This window comes from Sceloporus occidentalis, unplaced genomic scaffold (assembly GCF_023333645.1).
Source record: "Sceloporus occidentalis isolate IW3139 unplaced genomic scaffold, rSceOcc1.0.p SCAF_1, whole genome shotgun sequence".
Lineage (NCBI taxonomy): Eukaryota > Metazoa > Chordata > Lepidosauria > Squamata > Phrynosomatidae > Sceloporus > Sceloporus occidentalis.
In genome coordinates, this window is record NW_028316981.1 from 136,612,318 (window position 1) to 136,638,205 (window position 25,888).

The 25,888-nt window shown below is 41.4% G+C and overlaps 1 protein-coding gene across 2 annotated transcripts in view; it reads right to left on the reverse strand.

Moving 5' to 3' along the window:
- Positions 1–890: 890 nt before the first annotated feature.
- The window catches only part of LOC149322259 (tether containing UBX domain for GLUT4-like), a 130,753-nt gene continuing 105,755 nt past the window's right edge, over positions 891–25,888 (reverse strand). For both annotated transcript variants that reach the window (XM_089538108.1, XM_089538117.1), the window contains 4 exons: positions 7,946–7,997; positions 4,399–4,468; positions 2,266–2,462; positions 891–1,050 (listed from right to left, as the gene is read on the reverse strand). In XM_089538108.1, coding sequence (XP_089394234.1) covers positions 1,037–1,050; positions 2,266–2,462; positions 4,399–4,468; positions 7,946–7,997 — 333 coding nt within the window. In that variant the 3' untranslated portion in view covers positions 891–1,036. The remainder of the gene's footprint in view (positions 1,051–2,265; positions 2,463–4,398; positions 4,469–7,945; positions 7,998–25,888) is intronic.

The window sequence follows — 25,888 nt, forward strand, 5'->3', positions numbered from 1 at the left end:
CTGAACTTTTGAAAAGGTTGCAGGGTTCCCCACATCATTTGATATTTCAAAATCAGATTTCTAGTTATTTCTGGTCTAGAAAATGACATGGATGTGGCCACTAGGAAGAAATGGAACAAAGGAGAATGGGTCTCTACAGTTCAAGTGGCAGCTGCATGAGTCAGCATTTGGTAAGCTGTGCATCATGGGTAGTCTGATGCAAAATGCACAGTGGATGAAGCCTGCCAGCTGTACATCATGGGTAATCTGATGAAACATGCACAAAGGATGAAACCAGCCAGGTTTCAATAGTGCAAATCATGGCTGTCACATGACTCCCAGAGGACCACCTATAAAAGGAAGAGTGACAAAATGTCCATTGCTTGGTTGGTTGTTGAAGCACTTTGTTAGTCTGTATAGCACTGAGTAATCAAGACAGAGATGCCTGATACTCTGTATATCTTTGTAAATAGTTTGTAACAAAGATTAAACCCTCATTGAGTGAATCTTGCTGTCCTGCTATTTTTTTCTCCAAGTTGAAGTAGCAGTCTGTGTGAGAAGATTTTTCCTGTGCAGCTTGGAGTCACTCTTCCCAGAGACCATCTGCTGGGCGTTTCTGCCTAAGTGCTTCAACTCTATGTGTGTGGATGCTAAGACTTCGCGTATCTGCATACCCCAAAAGGTAGATAGGTGGATTTTTTTTGGGGGGGGGGGAGAGGGAGGGTGTAGCCTATGCAGCCCTTGAAGATTTTTGGGGAGAAAAATCAGCTTGCTCACTTCACATATTCTGAAACTATAGGAAAGCTGGGGGGTTGTTGCTTTATTGCACTGCCCAAATTTATAGCCAGAGTATAATTGTTCAGACAAAGCTTTTTTTGTCCATTCCCAATACAGCAGAATTGGCAAGAGGAAATGATGCACTGCAATTTTATTCTGAAAAAACAGTTGGCTTTTTTGGCATATTGTTCTATACAGTTCACAAAGGAAATGAGGCAACTGAACATGTGGCCTCTCAGCCACACAAGGGATTGCTCTGAAGACAGGTATCACACACCCTTCATCTCTTCCCACCTGAAATACAAACAGAAAACAACAATAATTATTATTATATTTGTATCCTGCTCTTTTCCCAGAATTGGAACTCACGAGGGGCTTCATAACATTTAAAAAACAGTACAATTAAAAACAGAGAAAAAAAATACATTAAAAAGAAGTTAAATTATTACCACAGTCACAGCTTTGGTAATCATCTTTGCTTTTCAAAAGTATGTACTCTCAAACAAATTCAGATAGTCAAACATTGTAGGGCACTACAGAGCAAAAATAATCCAGAAAGAACCCACATTTCAAGAGGAGACCATTGTAAATATACTTCCAGAAATTGGCAGTCAGAAAGGAAAAAGGGATAGCAAAGTGCAAAGGATAGCAAAAAGCCAGTGGGCAAATCTGTTGGGGGGGAAATTCTTTCTCACTTCAAGTCTTTATATTCAGATATTGTGTGAAAGCAAACTCCACTTGGAAGAAAAAGAATAGTAATGCTGTGGTGGAAGTATTCCCTTTCCACCAACGAGTTTCCCTGTAGAAAGGAATTCAGAAAGCATCCCCCAGTACCTTTCAGGAACACAATTCTTCCTTGATCCCAACTGGTTTTATATTAACAAACAAACTTCATTTATATACCGCTTCATACCGCTTCATAGGAGCCCTGGTGGCGCAGTGGTTAAATGCCTGTACTGCAGCCATTCACTCAAAACCACAAGGTTGCGAGCTCAAGACCAGCAAAAGGGCCCAAGCTCGACTCAGGCTTGCATCCTTCCGAGGTCGCTAAAATGAGTACCCAGACTGTTGGGGGCAAATTAGCTTACTTGCTAATTAGCTTACTTGCTGTTCACTGCTATGATCTTTGGAATAGCGGTATATAAATAAAACAAATTATTATTATTATTATTATTATTATTATTATTATTCATACCGCCTAAGCAGTGTCTAAGCGGTTTACAACTGTAAGCTAATTTGCCCGCAACAATCTGGGTACTCATTTTTAGCGACCTCCTCGAAAGGATGCAAGCCTGAGTCGAGCTTGAGCCCTTTTTCTGGTCTTGAACTCGCAACCTTATGGTTTTTGAGTAAGTGGCTGCAATACAGGCATTTAACCACTGCGCCACCAGGGCTCCTCTGTCCCTGTGCAGAATTGTGCTTGAGCCATAAACCCATGTGCAGAGCATCACACAGGTTCCTTCATTCCTAGGAAAGGCACTGTTAACAGTAAGTGGCATAAGAGGGTACCTGGCAGCTTCAGCCACTTTGGCACTTTTCCAGATGGGGGCCTCCTTGCTTGTGGCTGGGGAGCTTCAAGCACTGTTGCTGTCTCTGAGTGCCTTGGTAATATATTCTCACCGGCTTCATTAGGCTCAGGTGGGGAATGATGTACAGCTTGTGAACTTGGTGCAACAGCCTGAGCTACTACTGTTTTAGACAAGCGGCTGGGGAAAAGATAAATATGCAGATATTTGTACTGGTCTATCTCACTGCTTCATATTTTGAGCTTCACTGCAAAAGCTAAAGATCTATAGGTTTTACATTAAAAACATAAAACATCATCCAATGAGATGCTGACAGAGATGGGCCAGCATAGTAACAACCAATAGGAAGAGATCTGGTGCCAGCCAATCAGAGTGAAGGCTGGAGAAGATAAATAGGGCGGTTGCTGAAAGGGAAAGATAGACAGGGTCTTGCTGTGGCCAGAAAGGCACAGATTTTGGAGGGGTTCCAGGGAAGGACTCTTAGGGCTGTAGTCCAGAAAGGAAAGATTTAGTTCTTGTGTAAAACTCTAAGTGAAAGAGTTTTATTAAAGAGATAGGGATTTGGTTTCAGACCAAGAAGTTTCTGCTATGTCCAGAGAGGGACATTTATACTTAGAGTGCAGAAGGAAGGTACTCAGGACACATACAGAACTCTGGGAAAGGGAGATGCTGTAGTGTAATGTAATGTAATATAGTTTATTCGGTCTTTGACCAGTATAAGAATGTGTAATATGTGTAAAAGTATAATATCCTGTGGGATATCGGTAGTCTTGGTGGCTGTGGTAGGTTTAGGGAAGGAACCTAAAGATAAAGACAGTGTGAGGGTCCTGGATATAAGTTTGTGAATTGCAGGACAGAGTGTTGGGAAGTTAACTAAATCTGTAACTGAATAAAACTAAAAATAAACAATATCTGAAAATAACAAATATATATATACCATCTCAATAAGCAAAATATTGTTTAAACCTTCTGGTAAATAAAGTTTTATTTCTCTTTCAAATAGAGGCTTGTTTGACACTTGAATACTTACTATGCTACTACAAATTCAAACATACTTTGGGGTTAAAAATACAAGTGCTCATGACATTTATATGACAGCAGTGGGATAAAAAGGCCCAGAGTGCTGTCTTCAAAGAAACTTAGGCAGGTTACAGACCACCTGTTTGGGGCAGCCTGCACTTGCTCCTTTCCCCGCTGTATCGGGGCCTCAGCTGCCAGACCAGCAGCCTCTGAGGCCCCGATCCGCCGCTTTGCAGGCCGCGGGGAAGCGGCAAAAGGCCGCTTCCCCACGGCCTGGAAAGGGGTGTCCTTGGGGCTTCAAGCCCCAAGGACACCCAGCGATGGCAGGGGGAGGAGAAAGGGGCCGCTTGGCCCCTTTCTCCTTTGCGTCGCTGGGCGCAGCCATGTAAAGGCTGCGCCCAGCGACGCAAACCCCAGAAGGAGCTCCGTTTTGGAGCTCCTTCTTGCACCGTGGAAAGGGCGCTCTAGGCGCCCTCGCACAGCGCAAAGACGTCACATCCACGCCGTCATGACATCGTAATAGCAGCGGCCGTGTGGAACGGCCGCCACCATTTTGTACAGACTGGGTCTGTACTAGGGTTGAGGGCGTCAGGAAGTGACGCCCCATTCTAACCCTAATATGGACCTAGTCCGTATTTTCAGGCCCGTCTGTAACGGGCCATGGTGGTGGGAATTTAAGTGGTCATCACAGTTGGGGAGCTTCAAGCACTGTTGCTGTCTCTGAGTGCCTTGGTACTACTTTCTCACCGGCTTCATGTGGCTCGGGTGGGGAATTAAGTACAGGTTGTGATCTTGTCTTGATTTAGACAAGCGCCTGGGGAAAAAGATACTGTAAATATGTAGATCTTTATGTCAGGATGATACACCCCACTGCATCATATTTTGAGTTTCATTGCTAAAGCTAAAGAACTATGGGTTTGATATGAACAAAATACTTTTCAATTCCTATGAGACTGGGCCTTATGGTTGGCCTTCATCATTCAGTTAGGATATACAAAGCTTCAAATGTGCAAGCAAGATTTGGCAACTGCCAGCAGATTCTTCACCATGGAAGACAATCTCCTCCGTAACTTCAAAAAGAATTATGTCTGCTTACCTGGCTACTAGAATGTCAGCTTCAGAAGGGGACACTGCAGATTCCAGCAGATCCAGTCTCAGAAAATAATCTATAAACACACAAGAGTTCATGTTTGATAAATAAACTAACAATTATCCTCATAGGATACCTATAACAAAGTGCTTCAAAACAATGAAGCCTCCAAAGTCACCTCTGTTCTTTTTATGAAACCAATGACTCTTCAAGCAAGATTAATCCCTTGCAGACCATTTTTCCTAAGATGTGAAAGAATTATCTAAACTTCTGATACTATAGGCTTTAAAACCCACAACAGTTCATCCAGAGCCCACTTTGTGTACTGGCAGAGTGAAGATTATAACACTAACAAAAACAGACCTGCCAGACAAACAGAGATGGAGTCTCACCCTGCATGTATACAATTTTCTTATCATTTCGCTTGAGGATTTTATACTGTTGGCCATTTTCTAATAAACTGCACCATTCAATACTGTTAGATTTTATCTTCAACATGCAGCACAATTCTACTCTGATCTCCCCTGTAGACAAATAAAGCCTCCTCAGCTATGGTGGTTTGACTGGCTGTTGCAGTTAACTGTAACAGTATGTATCACACAAACACTTGTCCTCAGCCTGAAAGTGAATTGTGGCTGGAAGCAATTGTAAGTATCTGTATGAGTTTTATTAATGTCTGTTATATAATTGTTTGGTCTCAAACAACTAGATATGAACAGTAAGGGTACTTTTTCTACTTAAAAAAACAACCCTGAATTTTAAATAAAAAACTTAGTGCAAAAGCTTCTGTAATCTTGTACCAGCTGTATCTGATCCAGTTAAAAAGATATCAACCTATTTTTCAACACTAAGAGTCTTACTTATGTTAGCTAACATAATAATAATAAATAATAATATTTATTTGTATCCTGACGCTCCCTTATTGAGGATCAAGGCGGTAACAGCAAACCAAATACAAATATGTAAGTAAATAACAAAAACATTCCCTTTATTCCCCCAACCCTCCCTCCTTCACATATAAAATTAAAACAACAAAAACATATATCCACTGTAACAATTAATTAAATACAAATTAAGTCGCAGTAGCAGTATTGGGGCGGGAGAACTAGTTTGGGCGGGTAAATAGTTCTATTGTATTAGGAGGTCAGTCTGGAAAGGCCCACTGGAAGAGATCTGTTTTTATCGCCTTTTTGAAAGCGTCAGGAAATGTAATATGGCAGGTCATTCCAAATTTTTGGAGCGGCAGCTGAAAAGATCCTCTGGGAAGTCGCCATCAATCTAGTTTTGTTTGGCTGCAGCAGGTTCTTCCCAGAGGACCTGAGTGTGCAGGAAGGATTATATGGGAAGAGGCATTCTCTCAAGTAAACTGGACTCAAGCCATGTAGGGCTTTATAGGTAATAACCAACACCTTGTACTGTGCCCGGAAGCTAACAGGCAACCAATGTAAAGATTTCAAAAGTGGTGTAATGCAGTCGAATCTAGATTTTCCTACCATCAATCTGGCTGCCATATTTTGGACCAGTTGAAGCTTCTGAATGTGACACAAGGGTAGCCCCATATAGAGCGCGTTGCAGAAATCAAGACGAGAGTTTACCAGTGCATATACCACTGTTTCTAGGTCCCCCAATTCCAGGTAGGGTCGCAGCTGGTGTATCAGCCGAAGCTGATAATAGGCACTCCTGGCCGTCACATCTATCTGAGATGTCAGCTGGAGTGACGAGTCCAGGAGCACCTCAAAGATGCGAACACAGTTCTTTAGGGGAAGCGTGACCCTGTCCAGGACTGGTGAACATATCTCCGTGCCCGGAGTAGGGCTACCTATAGCAAGTACATGCGTTTTGTTTGGATTCAGGTCAAGTCTATTTTCCCTCATCCAGTTACTGACCTCAGATAGTCATTCAGGTGGGAGGTGCCATCCTTGGTCACTGAAGCAGTCTGAGACATAGAGAACCAAGTTTGGGTGTCATCGGTATACTAATAACACCCTGCCCCATGTCTCCGGATGATCTCACCCAGTGGCTTCATGTAAATGTTAAACAGAATGGGAGACAGAATGGCACCCTGAGGCATGCCAGATGTTAGCTCTCTTTTACAAGAGCAACTGCCTCCCAGGATCACCATCTGGAACCTACCCAAGAGGTAGGAATGGAGCCACTGGAAAGCAGAGTCCCCGATTCCTAACCCTCTCAGGCATTCCAGAAGGATACCATGGTCAATGGTACTGAAGGCCACTGAGAGGTCCAAGAGCACCACACTTTCCCTGTCAATGCCCAGACGGTGATCAATGACCAACGCAACCATGGCAGTCTCCACTCCGTATCCTGACCTGAGGCCAGTTTGAAATGGCTCAAGATAATCGATTTCATCCAAGACTGCTTGGAGTTGGTTAGCAACTGCCCTCTTGATCACCAAGCAACTTGTCTACGTCATCGGTACTCGTAGACTGAAACTGATCCAAAATTCCCTCATGAATGGAGTCGCCGGACGCCTCTCTTGTCGTTCCTGTACTAATATCGGTGTCTAAGTTGGCCCTTATCTGAGAGATTTTATCTCTCAGATTTAACTCCAGACATGGCTCCATTGGCTGCCAGTTTTTTTCCAGACACAACTGAAAGTGCTGGTTTTGACTTATAAAACCCTACACAGCTCAGGTCCAAGCCATCTGAAGGACTGTATCTTCCCATATAAGCCTGCCTGAGCTTTAAGATCTGCGGGGAAGCATTTCTCTCTATCTCACCTTCCTCACAGGTACAGCTGATGGAAACATGGGAGAAGACCTCTGTGTCTGCTTCTACATTTTGGAACGCCCTATGGTAGTTAGGAAGGCTCCTTCTTTGTTGTTCTTTTGGTGGTGGGTTAAGACCTTTCTTTTCTAATAAGCCTTTGGAAACTTTAACAAATAGGACTTCTATGGTTCTGCATTGTTTTTAATATATTTGAAAGTAAGATTTTAATTGGTTTTAATTTTGTTGTTATTTAATATGGTTTTAATTTTAAGCTTAATTTTGTATGTTTTTAACTACATATTTTTAATTCTATTTTCTGCATTTTGAACAGCCTGGGAGAAAGGCAGGATATAAATAAAGTAAGAGATGGATGGGTGGACGGATACAAACAATAACCAAGAATTAAAGCCTTTCCCATGGGAGGCACAGCTCTTCACCAAATCTTTTCAACTGTTCTTACCAAGCAAGTTGGAATATTTTGTGTATGCGTGTGTGTCATCAAGCCTATCTTTTAAATGGAGCTGTTGATGAACAGAAGTAATATTTCCACTTATTTCATCTTAAACTACAGCAGCTATATTCCTTATAGTCATTTTAAACTGGTTGTATATCAACTGTCTGTATGTCAAGTTGAAAGAATAGAATTTCATGGCATAATCTAAAATTCCTAGGCCATCAACTGTCTGCTAATTTATTCCAAATAAGTAGATCTAGGGCTAGCTGTCTTAGACACTAGGATTGACACCAGGGACATTGCTTCTTTTGATGCTTGTACAGCGGCTATGAAAACTCTTCTGAAAAGAAACCAGAGAAGTTAGCTACTCACCGTTGTGCTTCTCAGATCCAAAGTACACAATAGCAGCAGGGATGAGGTTAGCCTGTAATAGGAAAAATTCCAGGGTTAGAAGGAAACACAGGAAGAGTTGAAAATTGTTGTTGTTAGCTGCCTATGAATTGACCTCAACTCATGGCAACCCTGTGGATAAGACCTGTCTTTTCTAATGAGTCATGTCTTCTCATGATGTGACCAAAGTACAACAGCCTCAATTTAATCATCTTGGCTTCTAGGGAGACTTCAGGCTTGATCTGTTCAAGGATCCATTTGTTTGTCTTTTTGGCTGTCCATGGTATTCTCCAGCATTACATCTCAACAGAGCTGATTTTCTTTTTATCTACTTTTTTCACTGTCCAGCTCTCGCATTCATACATGGTGATAGGGAATACAATGGATTGGATGATTCTGACTTTACTGCTCAGTTTTATATCTTTAGAATCCTGTCCACTTCTTTCATCATTGCCCTTCCCATTCCTAGCCTTCTTCTTATTTCTTGACTACAGTCTCCTTTCTGATCAATGCTTGATCCAAGGTATGGGAAATATTTAACTATTTTGATTTCCTCATTGTTAAGGTTGAATTTAGATCCTCTGTGGTCACTATTTTTGTTTCCTTTATGTTCTGCAATGCCTTTGTATTTTCTTCCTTGGCCTTTCTTAGTAACTGTTCCAAGTTCATGCTGTTTTCCGCTATTAGTATGGTGTCATCTGCATAGCTTAGATTGCTGAGGAAATACATCTTTTCTAATCAGCAGAGGAATACAGAAGCACTGAAGAGAGAAGCTATCTTTTATAGCACAAGCTTCCAGCAGCAAAGGGAAGAAGAAACTAGAGAAAAGGGAAACAGGAACAAACCAAAACCATAAATGCCACTGTCCAATGACTAATGCGCAAGGACAAGAAAAACTACTATAATAATCAATGCAGAGAAAAAGTAGACAATAACAAAAAGGTAGAATGAGAGAACTCTTTCAAAAGGTCTGAGAACACAAAAGAAAGTTCAAGATAAGGGCAAGGATGATCTATGATCAAAAAAAGAACATACTACAAGCTCAAGAAGAAATAAAATGACAATGGAAGCAATACATAGAAGAGCTATATAAGTGAGATGAAAAAAATGAATGATACATGGAATGAAGTACCATACAAAGATGTACTGCAAATTCTAGAAAGCAAGGTGGAATCTGCAAAAGGAAAAATTGGAAAGTGCATTTCACCAGGAACAGGTGACATTCCAGTTGAATTGCTACAATTCATATAGACAGAATCAACTTTAGCATTAACTAAAATATGCCAACAAACATGGAAAACAAAATGGTGGCCAACAGACTGGAAACAATCAATAGACTATACATCCCCATCCACAAGAGGGAGACGTAAAAGACTGCAGCAACTATAGGACCACAGCATTAATTTTCCACCATGTTGAGAGAGAGAAATCATAGAGATACAAGCAGGATTTGGGAAAGGAAGAGGCACTAGGGATCACACTGCAAACATATGATGGTTAATGGAGTGCACCAAAGAATTCTAGAAAAAAATCAGCATGTACGTTAGGGACTACAGCAATGACTTTGACCACATAGACCATAAAAAGCTATGAAACACTCTTATAATATGGGAGGGCCAGTACATTTGATAGTCCTGATGAGAAATCTGTACTTAAAACAAGAGGCTACTGTTAGAACAGAATATAGTTCCCAATTGGCAAAGGGGTCAGACAATGATGAATTTTATATCCCTGCTTGTTCAATTTGTCACAGAAAATATCATACAAAGAGCAGGTTTAGACTCAGAAGGAGGAGGAGTGAAGATACTAGGAAGGAACATCTACAATCTAAGATACACGAATGACACTACTAGCGGAAAACATCATAGACCTGGAATAATTAGCAAGGTCAAAGAAGAAAGTGCAAAGGCAGGCTTACTGCTGAACATAAAGAAAACAAAAATAAGGACCATGGAGGATATACACAAATTCAACCTAGAGAATGAGGAAATCAAAATAGTTAAAGATTTCCTGTACCTTGGGTCAAACACTGATCAGAATCCAGTGATGGCGAACCTATGGCACGCATGCCAGAGGTGGCACTCAGAGCCCTCTCTGTGGGCACACATGCTGTTGCCCTAGCACAGAGTTTGCCAGAGTTTCTTACTAGAAAGCCAGAGGGATGTGGCACTTTGTAATAAATAAGTGGGGTCCGGGTTCAGTTTGGGCACTCGGTCTGTAAAAGGTTCTCCATCACTGGAATAGACTGAGTCAAGAAATAAGACTAGGAATGGGGATGGCAGCCATGAAAGAACTTGACAAATTCCTAAAGTATAAAGCTATACAAGTGAGCACCAAAGTTAGAATCGTCCAGGCCATTGTATTCCCCATCACTATGTATGGATGCTAGAGCTGGATAGCAACGAAAGCAAATGGGAAGAAAATAAACACATTTGAGATGTGGTGCTGGAGAAGAGTACTGAGGATGCTGTGGATGGTCAAAAACAAGCTTGAAATCTCCCAGGAAGCCAAGATGATGAAACTGAGGTTGTCATATTTTGGCTGTATCATGAGAACGATCTCCCATGCTATTTAACATTTACATGAAACCGCTGGGAGAGATCATCCGGAGACATGGGGCGCGGGGTTATCAGTACGCTGATGACACCCAGATCATTTTCTCTATGTCTCCGACTGATGCAGTGACCGAGGATGGCGTCTCTCCTCTCGTGGCCTGTTTGGAGTCAGTAATGGGCTGGATGAGGGAAAACCGACTAAAGCTAAATCCAGAGAAAACGGAGGTACTCGTGATAGGTTCCCCTGGTCCAGGAATGGCGGTGGTTCCACCTGTCCTGAACGGGGTCACGCTCCCCGTGAAGGACTCCGTGCGCAGTCTGGGGGTGCTTCTTGACTCGTCCCTCCACCTGACTGCTCAGGTGAATGCGACGGTCAAGAGCACCTGTTATCAGCTTCGGCTTCTTCGCCAGCTGCGCCCATACCTGACCCAGAGGGACCTTGAAACTGTGGTACATGCCCTGGTAACCTCGAGATTGGATTTCTGCAATGGGCTCTACATGGGACAGCCCTTGTACCTAACCCGGAAGCTTCAACTGGTGCAGAACATGGCTGCAAGGCTGGTCACTGGCACGTCCAGGGCCAGCCATATAACACCGGTTCTAAAAAACCTCCATTGGCTGCCCATTCGCTTCCGGGCGCAATACAAGGTGCTGGTAATGACCTATAAAGTCCTAAATGGCTTGGGCCCAGGTTACCTGAAGGACCGCCTCTCCCCATACATTCCGCCTCGCACCCTCAGAACATCTGGGCAGCAACTCCTTAGGGTTCCCGGGGCGAGGTTATCCTCCACTTCCAGGAGGTCTTTCTCCATCGCCGCCCCGGCCCTTTGGAACACGCTGCCCATAGAGCTCCGCTCAGTCACCTCCCTGGCCCAATTCAAGCGGGAGTTGAAGACCCACCTGTTTGGCATCGCATTCCCCGATTAGTCCTTATAAGCCCCCCCCGCCATATGACCGCACAGACAATGGGTAGCTAACCTGGGGGCATTTGTTGTTGTTTTTCTTTTTGTAGTTTGTATTTTTAATATTGTATATTGAAATTTTTTTTTATGTATCTTTTATCTGATGTGAACCGCCCTGATCTCTGGAAGGGCGGTATATAAATAAACCATTTATTATTATTATTATTATTTATTTATTAGAAAAAAAAATAATGCTAGGAAAGCTAGAAGGTAGTAGAAGAAGAACAAGAACTCATGGTAGATGGCTAAACTCAATCATGGAGCTCATGGGCCTGAATCTCCAGGATCTAAGCAGAGCAGTGGAGCAGAGTGGGGATTGGAGATGTCTCATCCACAGAGTTGCCATAAGTCAGGGTGGACTCGACAGCAGTTAACAACAACAACAACAAGAAAAAGTAGGACACTTTTGCTTGTCAACACATTGCTGCTCAAGAATATCAAGTCAAGCCTCCATACTGGCGACAAAGCCCCTTTCAATAAAACATTTCTTTTTTAGGTCTGTCTTCTATGGTGCTTTTGATAAATAAGTTGTTCCACTGGTCACTTTTCTGACAAAGAAAATTTCTAGATACAATTAACAACCAGGAATAGCTGATCATGGAAACTGACTAGATAGGAGGAGATCCTGGACTTATTCCTAAAATCTGGTGTGAAACAATCAAATTCAACACATACGGAAATGAAAAACTATGCAGAAAGTCCAATACTATACAGCCACATTTTACTTCAAGAGAAATTTGTCAGAAAAACAGTGATCAAGTTAACATTAATTAATTCAATTAATTTCTCTACTTGATGGTGAAAATGCTCATGGTGGCTAACAGCATGTAATTATATGATTATTTGCTATAGCATACTAAAATATATAACAATACAGTACATAAAAATCAACATATACAAAAATAAGGAAAACTGAAAAACAGGAGAAAGGGTAAATGTGTTTTGCACAGCTGGAGAGTAAAACCATAGTTATTACCATTTCAGAGAGAACGTATACCATAGATTAGGAAAGGTATCAAGTCCAAGGAGACGGTGGAGCCAAGGAAAGACAGGGAAGCCTATTTTAAAAGGTTTTGCCCAAATACAAATGAAAAGGAATATAAACCCCTGCAAAACACACATGAAGTGATAAAACACACATGCCCTCCATAACTGACTATACTGCTGAAGCTTAAAAAGTGCTTTTCATTGTCGAAAGCAAGAAACCAGACAGAAAGGCGGTTGAACCTTGAGATGAGAAAGGAGTAGAAGGATTAGATATGATGAAATCCTAGGATTAATTGACAAATTGTATTATTGTTATCTCTGTACATCTATATTATTTTAATTGTTGGAAGCCGCTTTGATTGTTTCTTACAAATAAGCGGAATATAAATAAAAGTTTTATTTTTATTTATTTTTTAAATTTAACTTTCTGGAACTGGTTGGAATATATTTGTGAGGTCTTAAAAAACACAAGTGTCAATCTGCCAATCTGTCCACAAGTATAAGAAACTGTTACTGAAATTGGTTTTGATAGAAGAGTCCTGCAAAGTAACCAGAACTCTACCTATTTTTAAAGAGCTTGGGAGTGAGGACAGTAAAATAACTTAAAATTCTTTCTCGGTAAAACTTGAGAATAAAGTTTGGAGAAAGAACAGCATACATCTTATATAAGGAAAACTTGCTCCAATGAACATTTGGAACTGTAAAAGAAGGTCAGCAGACATATAGATATAGATGATCCAGTAGATACTTTAATGGTTTACACTTGGTTTCAAAAAGGCTTATGATAAAATCCATCCATATTAAATAAAAATCAGCAGTAATTGAATAAGATGATCCATCCTCCCAGTGTTCTTAATTTGACTGCACACTGTCTTATAAAGGATTTATGTTTGGAAAAAGATACATGACATAAATAAAATCTTAAATATTCTGGAGTCAGGTGTGAACACCAAATTTGCCAGACTTGAGGATGATGCCAAATTATTCAGAATGGTGACACCCAAAGCTTCCAAAGAATATCATCAAACTAAATAGTGGGTGACAGCAGGCAAAAAAAATTACTCCAGCTTTTTTTATTTTTTTTAGCCAATCCATTTGCAAAATGACAGATTGTTCCCTGGATTTCACTGCTACATAACAGCCAAACCCAACTTCTTACTACCAAAGTGGAAATCCAACAGCATTTTGCTAAAAAAAATTGCATCAACAGAGTGATTCATGAACAAATGAAATTCAACACAGTAGAAAGCAATCCACACTGAAACAAAAACAAAACACACAATTTTATCCTTTCCATGTAGCTCCACCATCAATGTACTCAAAGGAGAACCTTTTGCTTTAGGTCTGATGCCAGACTGCTGGAATAGAGCAGGAAAGGATATATTATAACTCCTTGCAGGGCAAATACTACTGCTTCCTTTTATTGGAATGAATGATGTGTAACATCAAAAGACTGGAAGTGATCCAAATGTAACAGTAAATATTTGAACATTAAAGAGCAAACCTTACTGACCTATTCCCTATAGACTTGAAATGGGCAGATAACAGTTATAGAGACTGATAGAATGGGCATATATGCACACCAAGTGGCAGACTACATTTAGATCCCAGGAAAAGAAAATACAACCTCACCCCACTCCAATATAGCAGCACCTAGATTCACCTCTTAGATTCTACCAATCAGGTCTTTCATGGTGCCAGCTCAATATCCTAACAGCAGGGGTAAAATTTTATTAGCCTCTTTAAAATACTTCCTTTTTCAAGCAATGGGACTCAAAGTTGCCAGCTCCATCAGAAGCCAGTCACAAAGGCGGCTCTCCCTAAACTTTTTAATTAAAAAAGTACCAGGCACAGTTAAAACCCCCGAGAAACCTTACGAAAGCTTTGATGTCTCCACTGCCTTCATCTGAAGGGATCCTACTATGTAGGGAATGGATTTTTTTAAAAAAAGGAACCCTCCCCACCTCTTTACACACTATCCTTTTCACGCTAGCCATAAAGTTGGAAAATGAGGTTTTTGTAGTGTGTTAGTGTTGGAATTTTTTAATAACCTCCTCTCTCTTTTTTCCTCTCCTGCCCAATTATCGTGATGAATAATTAACATTCTGAAGGAGATAACTAAGCACAGCATCTCAGAGCTCAAAGCCCTTTAGTTCAAAGCCCTGCCCTTTTCTCTCCATTCCTCCAGTTGCTGCCACTAAAACTTCCTTGTCAATCAAGCTCTGGGCACACACATCAAAGCTTCATGTGGGAATGGCCCCAAGGGGTCAGAGAAAATTCATGGCAGGGCCTGTGAGTGAGGCACAAAGAAAGAGGGAGAGACAGAGCAGAGGAACACAGTCCAAGAATGAGACAGAAACATGCAGCACAAACTCTGTGACACACACACAGGGACCATGTCCTGATAAGAGCTGCTATCCTATTCTTACTCACAAGTTGACAAATAAGTCCATCGAGCTCCTCCTCCCCAACCAGTTCCCACCACTGGCAAGACATCAGTCCAAAGCAACTTTAATTGGAAGAGACTTAAAAGAATGAGATAGCAGCTTGTGAGCACACAAAATTCAGCTTCCTCCTCAAAGCCTACCCCCCCCCCAAAAAAAAAAACCTATCCTCATCCTGCCTTTCTGATTTCTACAATCTGGCCAATAAAAATTCTCCTCACAAGAGTTTATCCACCGCTCACCCCTTTTCTTTCAGACTAAGCACAACACATGCTTTTTTAATGTGCCTCTTTTCTATACAGTATATACTTCCCTGGAATCACAAAGATAACATATTAGTAATAGTCAAGGTAAGGAAAAACAAATTGCTCAGTAGGTCCCATAAATCCTCTAGCCCACCATAAAATCTGTGAAAGAAAACTTAATAGACATGTAAGACAGTTTTGGTCTTCTGGGTCAGGACACTTTTCCCCAGATGCAGGCTTTGGAACACATTTCTAGTTTAGAAATGTACAGATAAACCAACTTTCTTCCACTTTTGCTCCCCCATGCTCCCAATCCACCTTGCCAACAAATTCTGCACATCCTTAACATTGCTACGCACAGCATTGCTGGATCACATCATTATATCATTTTCATTCTTATTCCATCAGACATAATATTAAATGAAAAATTGAATATCCTCTGGTAGCAGCTGTTTCCAAGTTGTAAGTCACTTGCTACTGCCTCTCTGCGGTGGATTCCTTTGGCTTTTAAATGCTTGGCCTTGCTCCTTTTTCAGGACAGTGCATATAAGATGAAGAATCCTCTAGAACATTTGAAGATCACATTTGCATGTACCTTATATTTTCAAGTAATAGCCTGAGTCTTGAGCGTATAAAAACATTTCAAAAGTTCTAAAATCAAAGCCCAAGTTAAAGAACAAGCAGCATCAAAATCCATTTAAAAGCTAGATTTCAGAAATAACAGATGGTGCATAATATAGGAACTTGTATTTTTTGACACTTGAGCTGAGTCTGGTCCAGCAGAGTGCACCCCAACCCCATTTGTGAAAAACTAGGAGCAATCCTGCTACCAATAGGAGTTGAATCTCTCAAGCTGTATTCAAATATAAATGAGTATCTGTGAATTATTTTATATTGTTCAGCAAGATTATTTTAATTGTTTTTAATTTTTTATTGTAAAGTTTTTAACTGATTTTATCTGTGAGCCACCTAGGGTCACTTTCTGAGAGAAAGGTGACATCGAAATAAAACAAACAAACAAACAGTTGGGGCCTATTTGAAACAATTATTTATCCCTCTCCTACCCTGAAAAGTAGGGATGCGGTGGCTTAGTGGTAAAAGCCCAAGTGCTGCATGATGGGATGAACTCCTGTAACTAGTCCCAGCTTCTGTCAACCTAGCAGTCTGAAAGTATGCAAATGCAAGTAGATAAATATGTACCACTCTGATGAGAAGGTAACAGGATTCGGGGCAGTCATGCTGGCCACATGACCACCAGATTCGTCTTCGGACAACACTGGCTCTTTAGCTTAGTAATGGAGATGAGCACCACCCCCTACAGTCGGTTATTACTAGACGTTCATGTCAACAGACTACCTTTACCTTTTCCTCTACCCTGAGAAGTATATAGGGTGGGAAATAAATACTTCAATAAAGTATAGCTTACCTGATTAAGGAGGCAAAGGATGGAGAAGCCAGATGTGAAAAGCTGCAAAAGTGGAAGCTAAAAAGATCTAGTGTATTGGCTTGGTTAAAGAGGAAGAATTTGAGATAGCTTTATCATCACAGCGTGACAGCTTTCCCCTCTCTCTTCTCTGAATGGAACAGCAAATTGACAACAAAAGAAATTAACTTGACTTTGCTGGATCAAACTGGGGGTGCAGCCCATTCAAGGCTCTTTTTGAAATAGCAGGCAGCCAGGTGCCTTTGGAAGCTTATAAACCAAGGCATGGAATCAGGCTACCTATTGCAATGTTATTGTGGGCATTTCTGCAAGAAATTTTTGTTGTTGTTAACTGCCTTCAGATCGACCTGAACTCATGGTGACCTTGTGAATGAGACCTTGCTAAGACCCACCTATACTCTACTGCTCTCCTTAGGTCCTGCAGGTTCAGGATCACGAGGCTAGCGATCTGGTGTGCAGTCTTCCTTTCTTTTAACTGATTTCTACCTTTCCTAGCATTATTATCTTTTCTTTCTTTTCTTTTAAATAAAGTAATTTTATCATAGAAGATCAATCAAGACAATATACAAGCATTAAATAAGACCAAACTTGGCTATTCCACCAACAAACAACAATACAACAAAACAAACTAGAAGCTGTTTCAAAGGTCAAAATAAAAGTTAGAAGGAGAAGTTCAAGGTCTTCCATTACTGTCTTAGAGCAGCGGTTTCCAACCTTTGTTGGGCCGCAACCCCCTTTGGGGACGAAAGTCCCGTCCGCGGCCTCCCTGATCGGTTGGGAGGCTGGGAAGGGGCGGGACTTTTGGCCGCCTACAAACCCCAGTGGGCTTTGTGGCCAGAAGTCCCGCCCCTTCCCAGCCTCCCAACCAATTAAGGAGGCTGCCGAGGGAAAGGGGGCGGGACTTCTGGTTGCAAAGCCCGCTGGGGCTTGCAGTCCCGTCCCCTTCTCCCCACGGTTGCCTGGCAGCCCCGGGGAGAAGAGGAGGAGGCAGCCCGCCCATCCCTTCCTCCCCGTGGGTGCTTGCACGCACCCACCCTAAACCCACCCTTCACTATTCCTTTTCTGTTTCTGTTGACGACACTTCTATTCAACCGGTTCATCAAGCCCACAGTCTTGGCTTCATTTTTGACTCTTCTCTATCATTTATTCCCCAGATCCAGGCCACCGCCAAGGCCTGTAGATTCTTTCTCCACAACATTGCCAAGATCTGTCCATTCCTCTCAGCCTCTACTGCCAAGACTCTGGTCCATGCCCTAGTGGTTTCGCGACTAGATTATTGTAATCTCCTTCTGACAGGGCTTCCTCTTTCACACCTCCATCCTTTAATCTCTGTCCAGTATTCAGCTGCCTGTATTGTCACATCCGCTCGCCGCTTTGACCATGTTTCTCCTCTTTTCTCCTCCCTTCATTGGCTCCCCTTTCCCTTCCGCATCCGGTACAAGCTTTTGTTATTGACTTTCAAAGCCCTCCATGGATTGGCCCCTCCTTATTTATCTGACCTTCTTTCTCCTTACATTCCTACTTGCACCTTCCGCTCTGGTAGTCAATGTCTCCTGTCACAGTGTAGGACTACCACTGCCCCCTCCCGAATTCGTCCCTTCTCGCTTGCTGTCCCTTACTCCTGGAACCTTCTTCCCCCACATGCACACCTCATCACTTCTCTACCCAGTTTCAAAACTGAGTTAAAGACTATATTGTTTAGAGAAGCATTCCCAGAGGTGAGCCCCTCTCTGACCCAGGAAGCCTCCTTTTAAGCATCCATTAAGAAGCCAAGCCCCTCCTCCAGTCCATCTGCCTTTGTCCAGGCCTCGAAGGTGGAGAAGAACTGCTGGACCTGATCCCATTCCCCACCACCACTCCCTTCTCCTTTTGTGTCGTGTCTTCTTAGATTGTAAGCCTGAGGGCAGGGAACCGTCTAACTAAAAGATTGTATGTACAGCGCTGTGTAAATTTACAGCGCTATATAAATAAAAGTTAATAATAATAATAATAATAATAATAATAAATACTATTCAAAATGCATCATCCAGAGGGAGAGAAAGGCAAGCCAGCTGCATCAGGCCTTGCCTGGAAAAAAAAAGCCCTCTTTCCATCCATCATCAGAGGGAGAGAAAGGCAAGCCAGCTCCATCAGGCCTTGCCTGAAAAGAAGAGCCCTCCCTCCATCCACCATCATCCAGAAGGAGAGAAGGGCAGGTCAGCTCCATTAGGCCTAATCAGAGTAAGAAGAAGGGCCCTCCCTCCAGTCCATCTGCCGTGGTCTAGGCATCAGAGGGAGAGAAGATCTGCTGGACTTTTCTCCTTTCCCACTGCCATTCCCTTCTCCTTTTATGTCTTGTCTCCTTAGATTGTAAGCCTGAGGGTAGGGAAACGTCTAATTAACAATTTGTAAGCTGTTCTGATAGCCTTTTGGCTGAAGAGTGGGGTATAAGTAAATAAATATTATTATATTAAATGCATGATCCTCTTTCTGAGACCTGATATACTGGTTAAATTGGAAGGATGTCACAAGGCAAGACTAACTGTGCTATCCTGCACAGTTGCAAGGTGTGTGACTACCTTTTAGTCCAGGGAAAAAGAAAACCAGTTCCTAAACAGCAACGTCTGAAAAACATTATTCAGTGGTATAATTCTATGGATGGTCATCAGAAGAAAGTTCCACTGAATTCAATATGACTGCTAGCAAGCGTTGATAAGAATACCACAATATAGACTGAGAAACAAAGAATGGTGTCTAGAATGCTTAACATTTAAGGTAAACAGGAGACTCAAACTGTTGTTGTTGTGTACCACAAGTTGTTTCTGACTTATGGCAACCCTAAGGTGAACCTATAATGAATGGTGTTTTCTTGGCAAAATTTGTTCAGAGAAGGTTTGCCATTGCCTTCCCCTGAGGCTGAGAGTGTGTGATTTGCCCAAGGTTACCCAGTGGGTTTCATGGATGAGCAGGGAATCAAACCCTGATCTCTAGAGTCATAGTCCAGTGCTCAAACCATTATGCCATGCTGGCTTACAAACTACAAAATGGAAAAGTAGGAGTCTTGTTACATTACGACAAGTCTCAAAATTTAAAGATTTTTTAAAGTCTAAAAATAAGCTTAAATATTTTTTTAAAACCCAAGAAAAAAACAAAGCAAATACAAACTTAGGTATTGTGGAAATCAGTAATTTATTTCCAAAATTTATAAAGCAAATAGATAAGGGTGGCATCTTTTTGTTTTGTTTTTCTGGGAGGTGGCAGCATTTTTGAGGAGGGAGCAAGTTTGTTTTCTGCTGCTGCAGAAACTAGGACCCGGAGCAATGGATGCAAGATCCAGGAAAAGAGATTCCATGTCAACATTAGGAGGAACTTCCTGACAGTAAGGGCTGTTCGACAGTGGAACAAACTCCCTCGGAGTGTAGTGGAGTCTCCTTCCTTAGAGGTCTTTAAACAGAGGCTGGATGGCCATCTGTCAGGGATGCTTTGATTTAGATTTCCTGCACTGTAGGGGGTTGGACTGGATGGCCCTTGCAGTCTCTTCCAACTCTATGATTCTATGATTCATTTTGAGTCTCTTCTGTACCTGAAGGTTTGAAGCAGCTGAATACTTTGAGAAACAAATATAGTAGCAAAAGACAAAAGAGGGGAGAACTCCTGCATCTTTTAATAGTCGTGCAGAAGAGGGAATTTCATGGGGGTACCTTGCTGAGTCATGCAAAGTACCTCTACTGAAATTCCCTCATCTGAGCATCTGTTGAAGGTGCAGGAGCCCTTTTTGTTCATCTAACTATTTTAACTATCTGCTTGGGTTTTTTAAAAAAAAGTTTTATCCATTACAAACTTTCAGGTATATGACAGGCTCAAAGAATAATCAATCAAAAAGAACCTTCTGACTATGGATTACATATGGTCTGACAACTCTGTGCTTGCCACAACAGTTCCAGAGTACGTAACAACAACACTTTTAGATTGTAAGCCCGAGGGCAGGGATCCGTCTAACTAAAAAGATTGCATGTACAGCGCTGTGTAAATTTACAGCGCTTCATATATAAAGGTTAATAATAATAATAATAATAACAATAACAACAACAACAACAACACTAATATTGTGCCATTTTTCAAGGAAATTTCAAGCATTTCAGATAGCATTTCATATATAATGCTACTATAGCTGAATTGAGGCTTGCTTCAGACATGTCAAGGTATGCTCTGAACCAACTGTTGGAGAGCTCTGTCTTACGTCATGAAAGAACCAAGTGATGGAGACTTATCCTGTCGCATCTGAAATCATATTGCAGGTTGAATATCCCTTATCTGGAATTCCAAAATTCAAAATACTCCAAAACCCAAAATTGTCCAAATGGGTGGCTGAGATAATGACACCTTTGCTTTCTGATGGGTCAATGTACACAACCTTTGTTTCATGCAGAAAAAATATTTAAAAGATAATATATAAATTACCTTCAGGCTATATGTGTAAGGTATATACGAAACATGAATTAATTTAATTTTTAAACCTGTCCCATCTCCAGGGTATCTCATTATGTAAATAAAAATATTCCAAAATCTGAAAAAAATCCAAAATTCAAAACACTTCTGGTCCCAAGCATTTTGGATAAGGGAGTCTCAATTAATACTGTAGGTTAAAAAAAAAAGATTGAGATAGAGTAATTGCAATTATGAGAGTGAAAAAAGTTTAAAAAATTATGCCATCTAGATAAGCTTTATGTTCTGTCCATGGAGGACTCAAGTTACGATCACAGAATCATAGAAGAGATCACAAGGACTACCCAATCCAATCATAATGATCTCCCCCACCCCACCCCCGCTGATATAAATGGTGGTAACTAGCTGAAGCAATATTTCACTTAGAAATTTTCTTCCCTAACCACCAGGCACACTCCCAACATTAGTGCACACTAGTGCCACAAAAGGATGCTACGAAAGCCTGCAACTGAATGTAGTATTAGCTTGCTATATTTGTTCAGAGGCCCTGGGATCAGGAAGAGGCTGCTGTATTTGCAAGGATGGGCAGAAGAGGGGACTTGCAGCTGCTAAAGGGGGAAGCATTCTTTCCGTTACATGAGCTGAAATGATTAGAGTGCCACAGCTCCCCTGTTAGAGGTTTAAAGATTAGTAAGTAAATGCGTGCTTCAAAGGGGACATGGACATGAATGCAGAAATCCAAGCCACTACCATGAAATACCACACAGTTACCCCCACCACCCTTTCACCAAACATGGAAACCAGCACTTGGAAAATTTAATCGGGAAGCTAGTGGATCAAAAGCTTTTCTGACAAGAGGCAAAGACCATCTCCGGAACGGATATAAACACGAGAGACACGGTCAAAGGGACATTGCCTAAATGGCCTTGGCTCATTTAATACCCAAGAACAAAGCTTCCCAAGATGAGAAGCCTCTGATCAAACACAGAGGGAGCCTGAGGCAGCTGGAAGAGAGAGACTTTAAAGTCTGTTACCTTTATCAGATAAAGTTAGAAAGTGGAACATTTGCTCACAAAACAAAATACAATGAGTTTTGACCACTGAGTAGTAACAGTATTAGTACTGAAAGTGACTGGCATGGTCTGGATTTCCTGGATCACTTTAGGCCATAGGCCCATTTTCTTATCCCACTTTCAGTATTACATTGTATGGACAGCACATATTAGTGCATTAGGATTCATGCCCCTAATTATCTGTGCTAAAAGCATTTCAGACAGGAAACAGGTGAAAACTTTGCTACATGCACAGATACAGCAATCCCCTTGACCAAAGAACCTGCCATTCTCTCCCTTACCAATTAAAAAAATCTTGGTTCAGATATAACAGAAAATTGTGGCCAGGTTCCCATTATCTCTCAGCTGAACCATGTACCCTGTCATTGTGCCTGCTAATGGAAACGTGAATGAAAATCCTGTCCAGAAATATTCTATTTTGCTCCTACCTGCCTATCACTGTTGCTACCAAGTTTGCCCCTGCATTACCAATAGAGCAGCAGCCTTCATTTCATTAAATCTTTGTCAGCCTGGAGTCACAATCAGTTCTGCTTACAGCAAAGATATCAGACAGAAAAGAATATGAACGAGTCCACTATGCTCAGAAACAAATGCTTAGTGCGGTTGCATTTTTCACCCTTAGTGATAGACTGGGGATAGTTTTTGGCAACACTCAGAGAATATTAAAATACAATGGGGGTATATAGTCAGATGGAAGCATGTGGGGCCTCTTCATTTCCTTTGAAGATGGGACCACAGCTGGCTTGTGCCTTTTCCAGACTTTGGGGTCCTTACCTCCACTTGTTGCTGCTTCCATGCACACATTTCAGAGTTTTGTCAACTAGCCATCTCTAAATCCCTGAACTGAATCATGCCAGTGTGGATTCTTGAAGTGGAGGTGGGAGAAGAGGGAGAAAAGCATCTCCAAAAGGGCCAGTGAGCTCAGAAAAAAACACAAACATCTGGAGCTGTAGGACCCTTTGGCTGGAGCACTGCAGCAAAGAAGCCTGCAGTTGATCAGTTCTGCCCTCGAGAACACTTTAAAATAATTCACGGGACATGGGGAGAGTGAAGCCAGCACAAACAGCAATAACAAAATATCAAAGCAATGCCTTGAAGTCTTTATGGGTTCCAAAAACTCCATGTTGCTGCCAGTCTGCACATTTGCCCTCCTGTAAATAACACACACACACAGCTACTGCTTGCTTCACATGCAGCCCCTTCTTTCTAAAGCGGACAAGTTGACAACATTTGTTTTTCTGGCTTTGAGCCTATAGTTTGAGTCTCCCTCCTAACTTCCCTGTGGCTATCAGGTTTAACAGTGTTGTTTTCTAGATACCTTTTCAAATTTCTAAGGGGGAAGAAGCATGGGTAATTTGTTTGTTTAATAAGCCTGTATCCCACCTTTCTGCCAAAAAAGAGCCCTGTAATTCTGGCACTTGTCCACAGAACTCTTTAGAAATCTAGGACCCTGTTATGCCAGTTACTATGACAGAGATATTCCTTCATCCAAAGACAGTGAGCTGTCTCCATCTGAGGGAAAAACAAAATAACCCAAAAGATCCTGATCCACTCAACCTCATGATACAGTGATTCTTTTTTGCTTGCACTCAAAAGAATGGGATGAGTTTGCTGTATCCTCAGAATAAAGAAGTTTGGTTTACAGCCATTGCTGTGTTGTTCCCAAAGGGATAAAAAGACACAATGATAGGATCTATGGGATCACTTTACTTCATCCTAAGAATGCACCAACTTTGGGGCTTCAAAGAATTCTTCATCAGGATGACTAGCCAGGCAGCAAAATCTCAGGCAGAAAGAAAAAGCAAGTAAATGTTTTTGCTTATTTATGATAACATGTATTGTTGATAAGCTTATTTCAAGTATATATGTTGTCCTTAGGTAAATTCATTAGCTCTTTTGGTTTTTCCTACCATCTGTACGCCGATGACACCCAGTTGTATCTTTCCACCCCTGACCTTTCTCCAAGGCTTGAACAGCAAGTTTCGTCTTGTCTCACAGCTGTCTCGCAGTGGATGTGCCATCGGCGTTTGAAGCTCAACATGTCCAAGAAGGAGTTTCTTGTCTTTCCTCCTAAGCCCACCCTTCAACACTCATTTTCTGTCTCTGTGGACAACATTTCTATTCAACCAGTCCAGCAAGCTCGTAGTCTTGGTTTTATCTTTGATTCTTCTCTGTCGTGTATCCCTCAGATCCAGACCACAGCCAAGGCTTGCAGATTCTTTTTATACAATATTGCCAAAATCCGACCTTATCTCTCCACCTCTACTGCCAAGATCCTGGTCCATGCCCTAGTGGTCTCACAACTTGATTTCTGTAACATCCTCTTGGCTGAGTTTCCTCTTTCTCACCTCTGTCCTTTAATTTCTGTCCAGCATTCGGCTGCATGCATTATCACATCCGCCTACCGCTCTGACCATATCTCTTCTTTGTTGCATCCCTTCACTGGCTCCCCCTCCCTTTCCGTATTCAGTATAAGCTTCTGCTGTCGACGTTTAAAGCCCTCCATGGACTGCCCCCTCCTTATTTATCAGACCTTCTTTCTCCTCACCTTCCCACTCCGGCCCTCTGTTCTGGTAGTCAAGGTTGGCTGTCCCAGCCCAGGATTTTCTCTGCCCTATCTAGGATTTGCCACCTTTTACTTGCTGCCCCTCACTCCTGGAACCTTCTTCCCCCACAAGCAAGTGCCATCACTTCTTTAACCAGCTTCACAACAGAGTTGAAGACCATCCTGTTCAGAGGAGCATTCCCAGGCATTGCGTTATTATCATTTACTATTTGATGTTCTTTTTTGTTGCCTATTTTATTGAACCATTTCCTGTATTGCTATGTATTTTATATGTATTATCATATTATTTCTTAGATTGTACGCCAAGACAGGTTTACTCTTTTATATTTATTGTTTTTATGTACAGCGCTGTGCAAATCTACAGCACTATATAAATAAAGAACAACAACAACAACAATTGCAAATCACTTTGAGAACCACATTTACAAATTTCTCAATTCAGTAGGGCTACATTGCTAGATTTTTCAAAAATTAACTCCATATTTTTCTTCTTAAAATCCATCTGTAAGTATGTTTTCAACTTCTGTAAACAATTCAGCACCAGCAACACACATTTTCAGTCACATGCTCTGTGTTGTGTGCATGCACACATACACAATACTGCTAGCTTCCTTTTACTTTTTTGGGGGTGTGTGTGAAAAATACTGTTAACATTCTGAAGTCACTGCAATCCTATAGCAACATACCAGCACATCCTCTGTATTTTTACTTTTGAGTCTTTTACTTTGAGGGGCTATGGTCAGGTAAGCATGCATAGAATTGATCCCTCAAGTTAATTTTTAAAAAATCTTTCTGCATTAAATCTCTTAACTGAAATAAAGATCTTATATTCAGCTTTCTGTAATGAACAAGTGGTCTTGCTTTTGCTGGATCCAGGAAACAGACAGAGATCCTAGTGGAAATAGAGACAATTGCTGGAGGCAGATGACATATTGTGCTTCTGACAAGAATTAAAGTGTAAAGGAATCTGCATCGCCAGAACCTTTTAGTAGTACAGAAGACTGTAAATAAATGTTTATGTATATGAAGAATATGAAATGTATACGAATATGAATAAGTCATTTTATGAAGGCTTAGAATAACTTTAGTAGAAAGAGATGTGTAGACCCATTAAGGGAAGAAGGACATGGAATAATGTCATTTGTAGGGGATGTTAGGCAAGGGTGTTCCATCACCATATTACAGATCTGTCCAAGTAAGATATGCAGGCAGAGAGGAGATTAT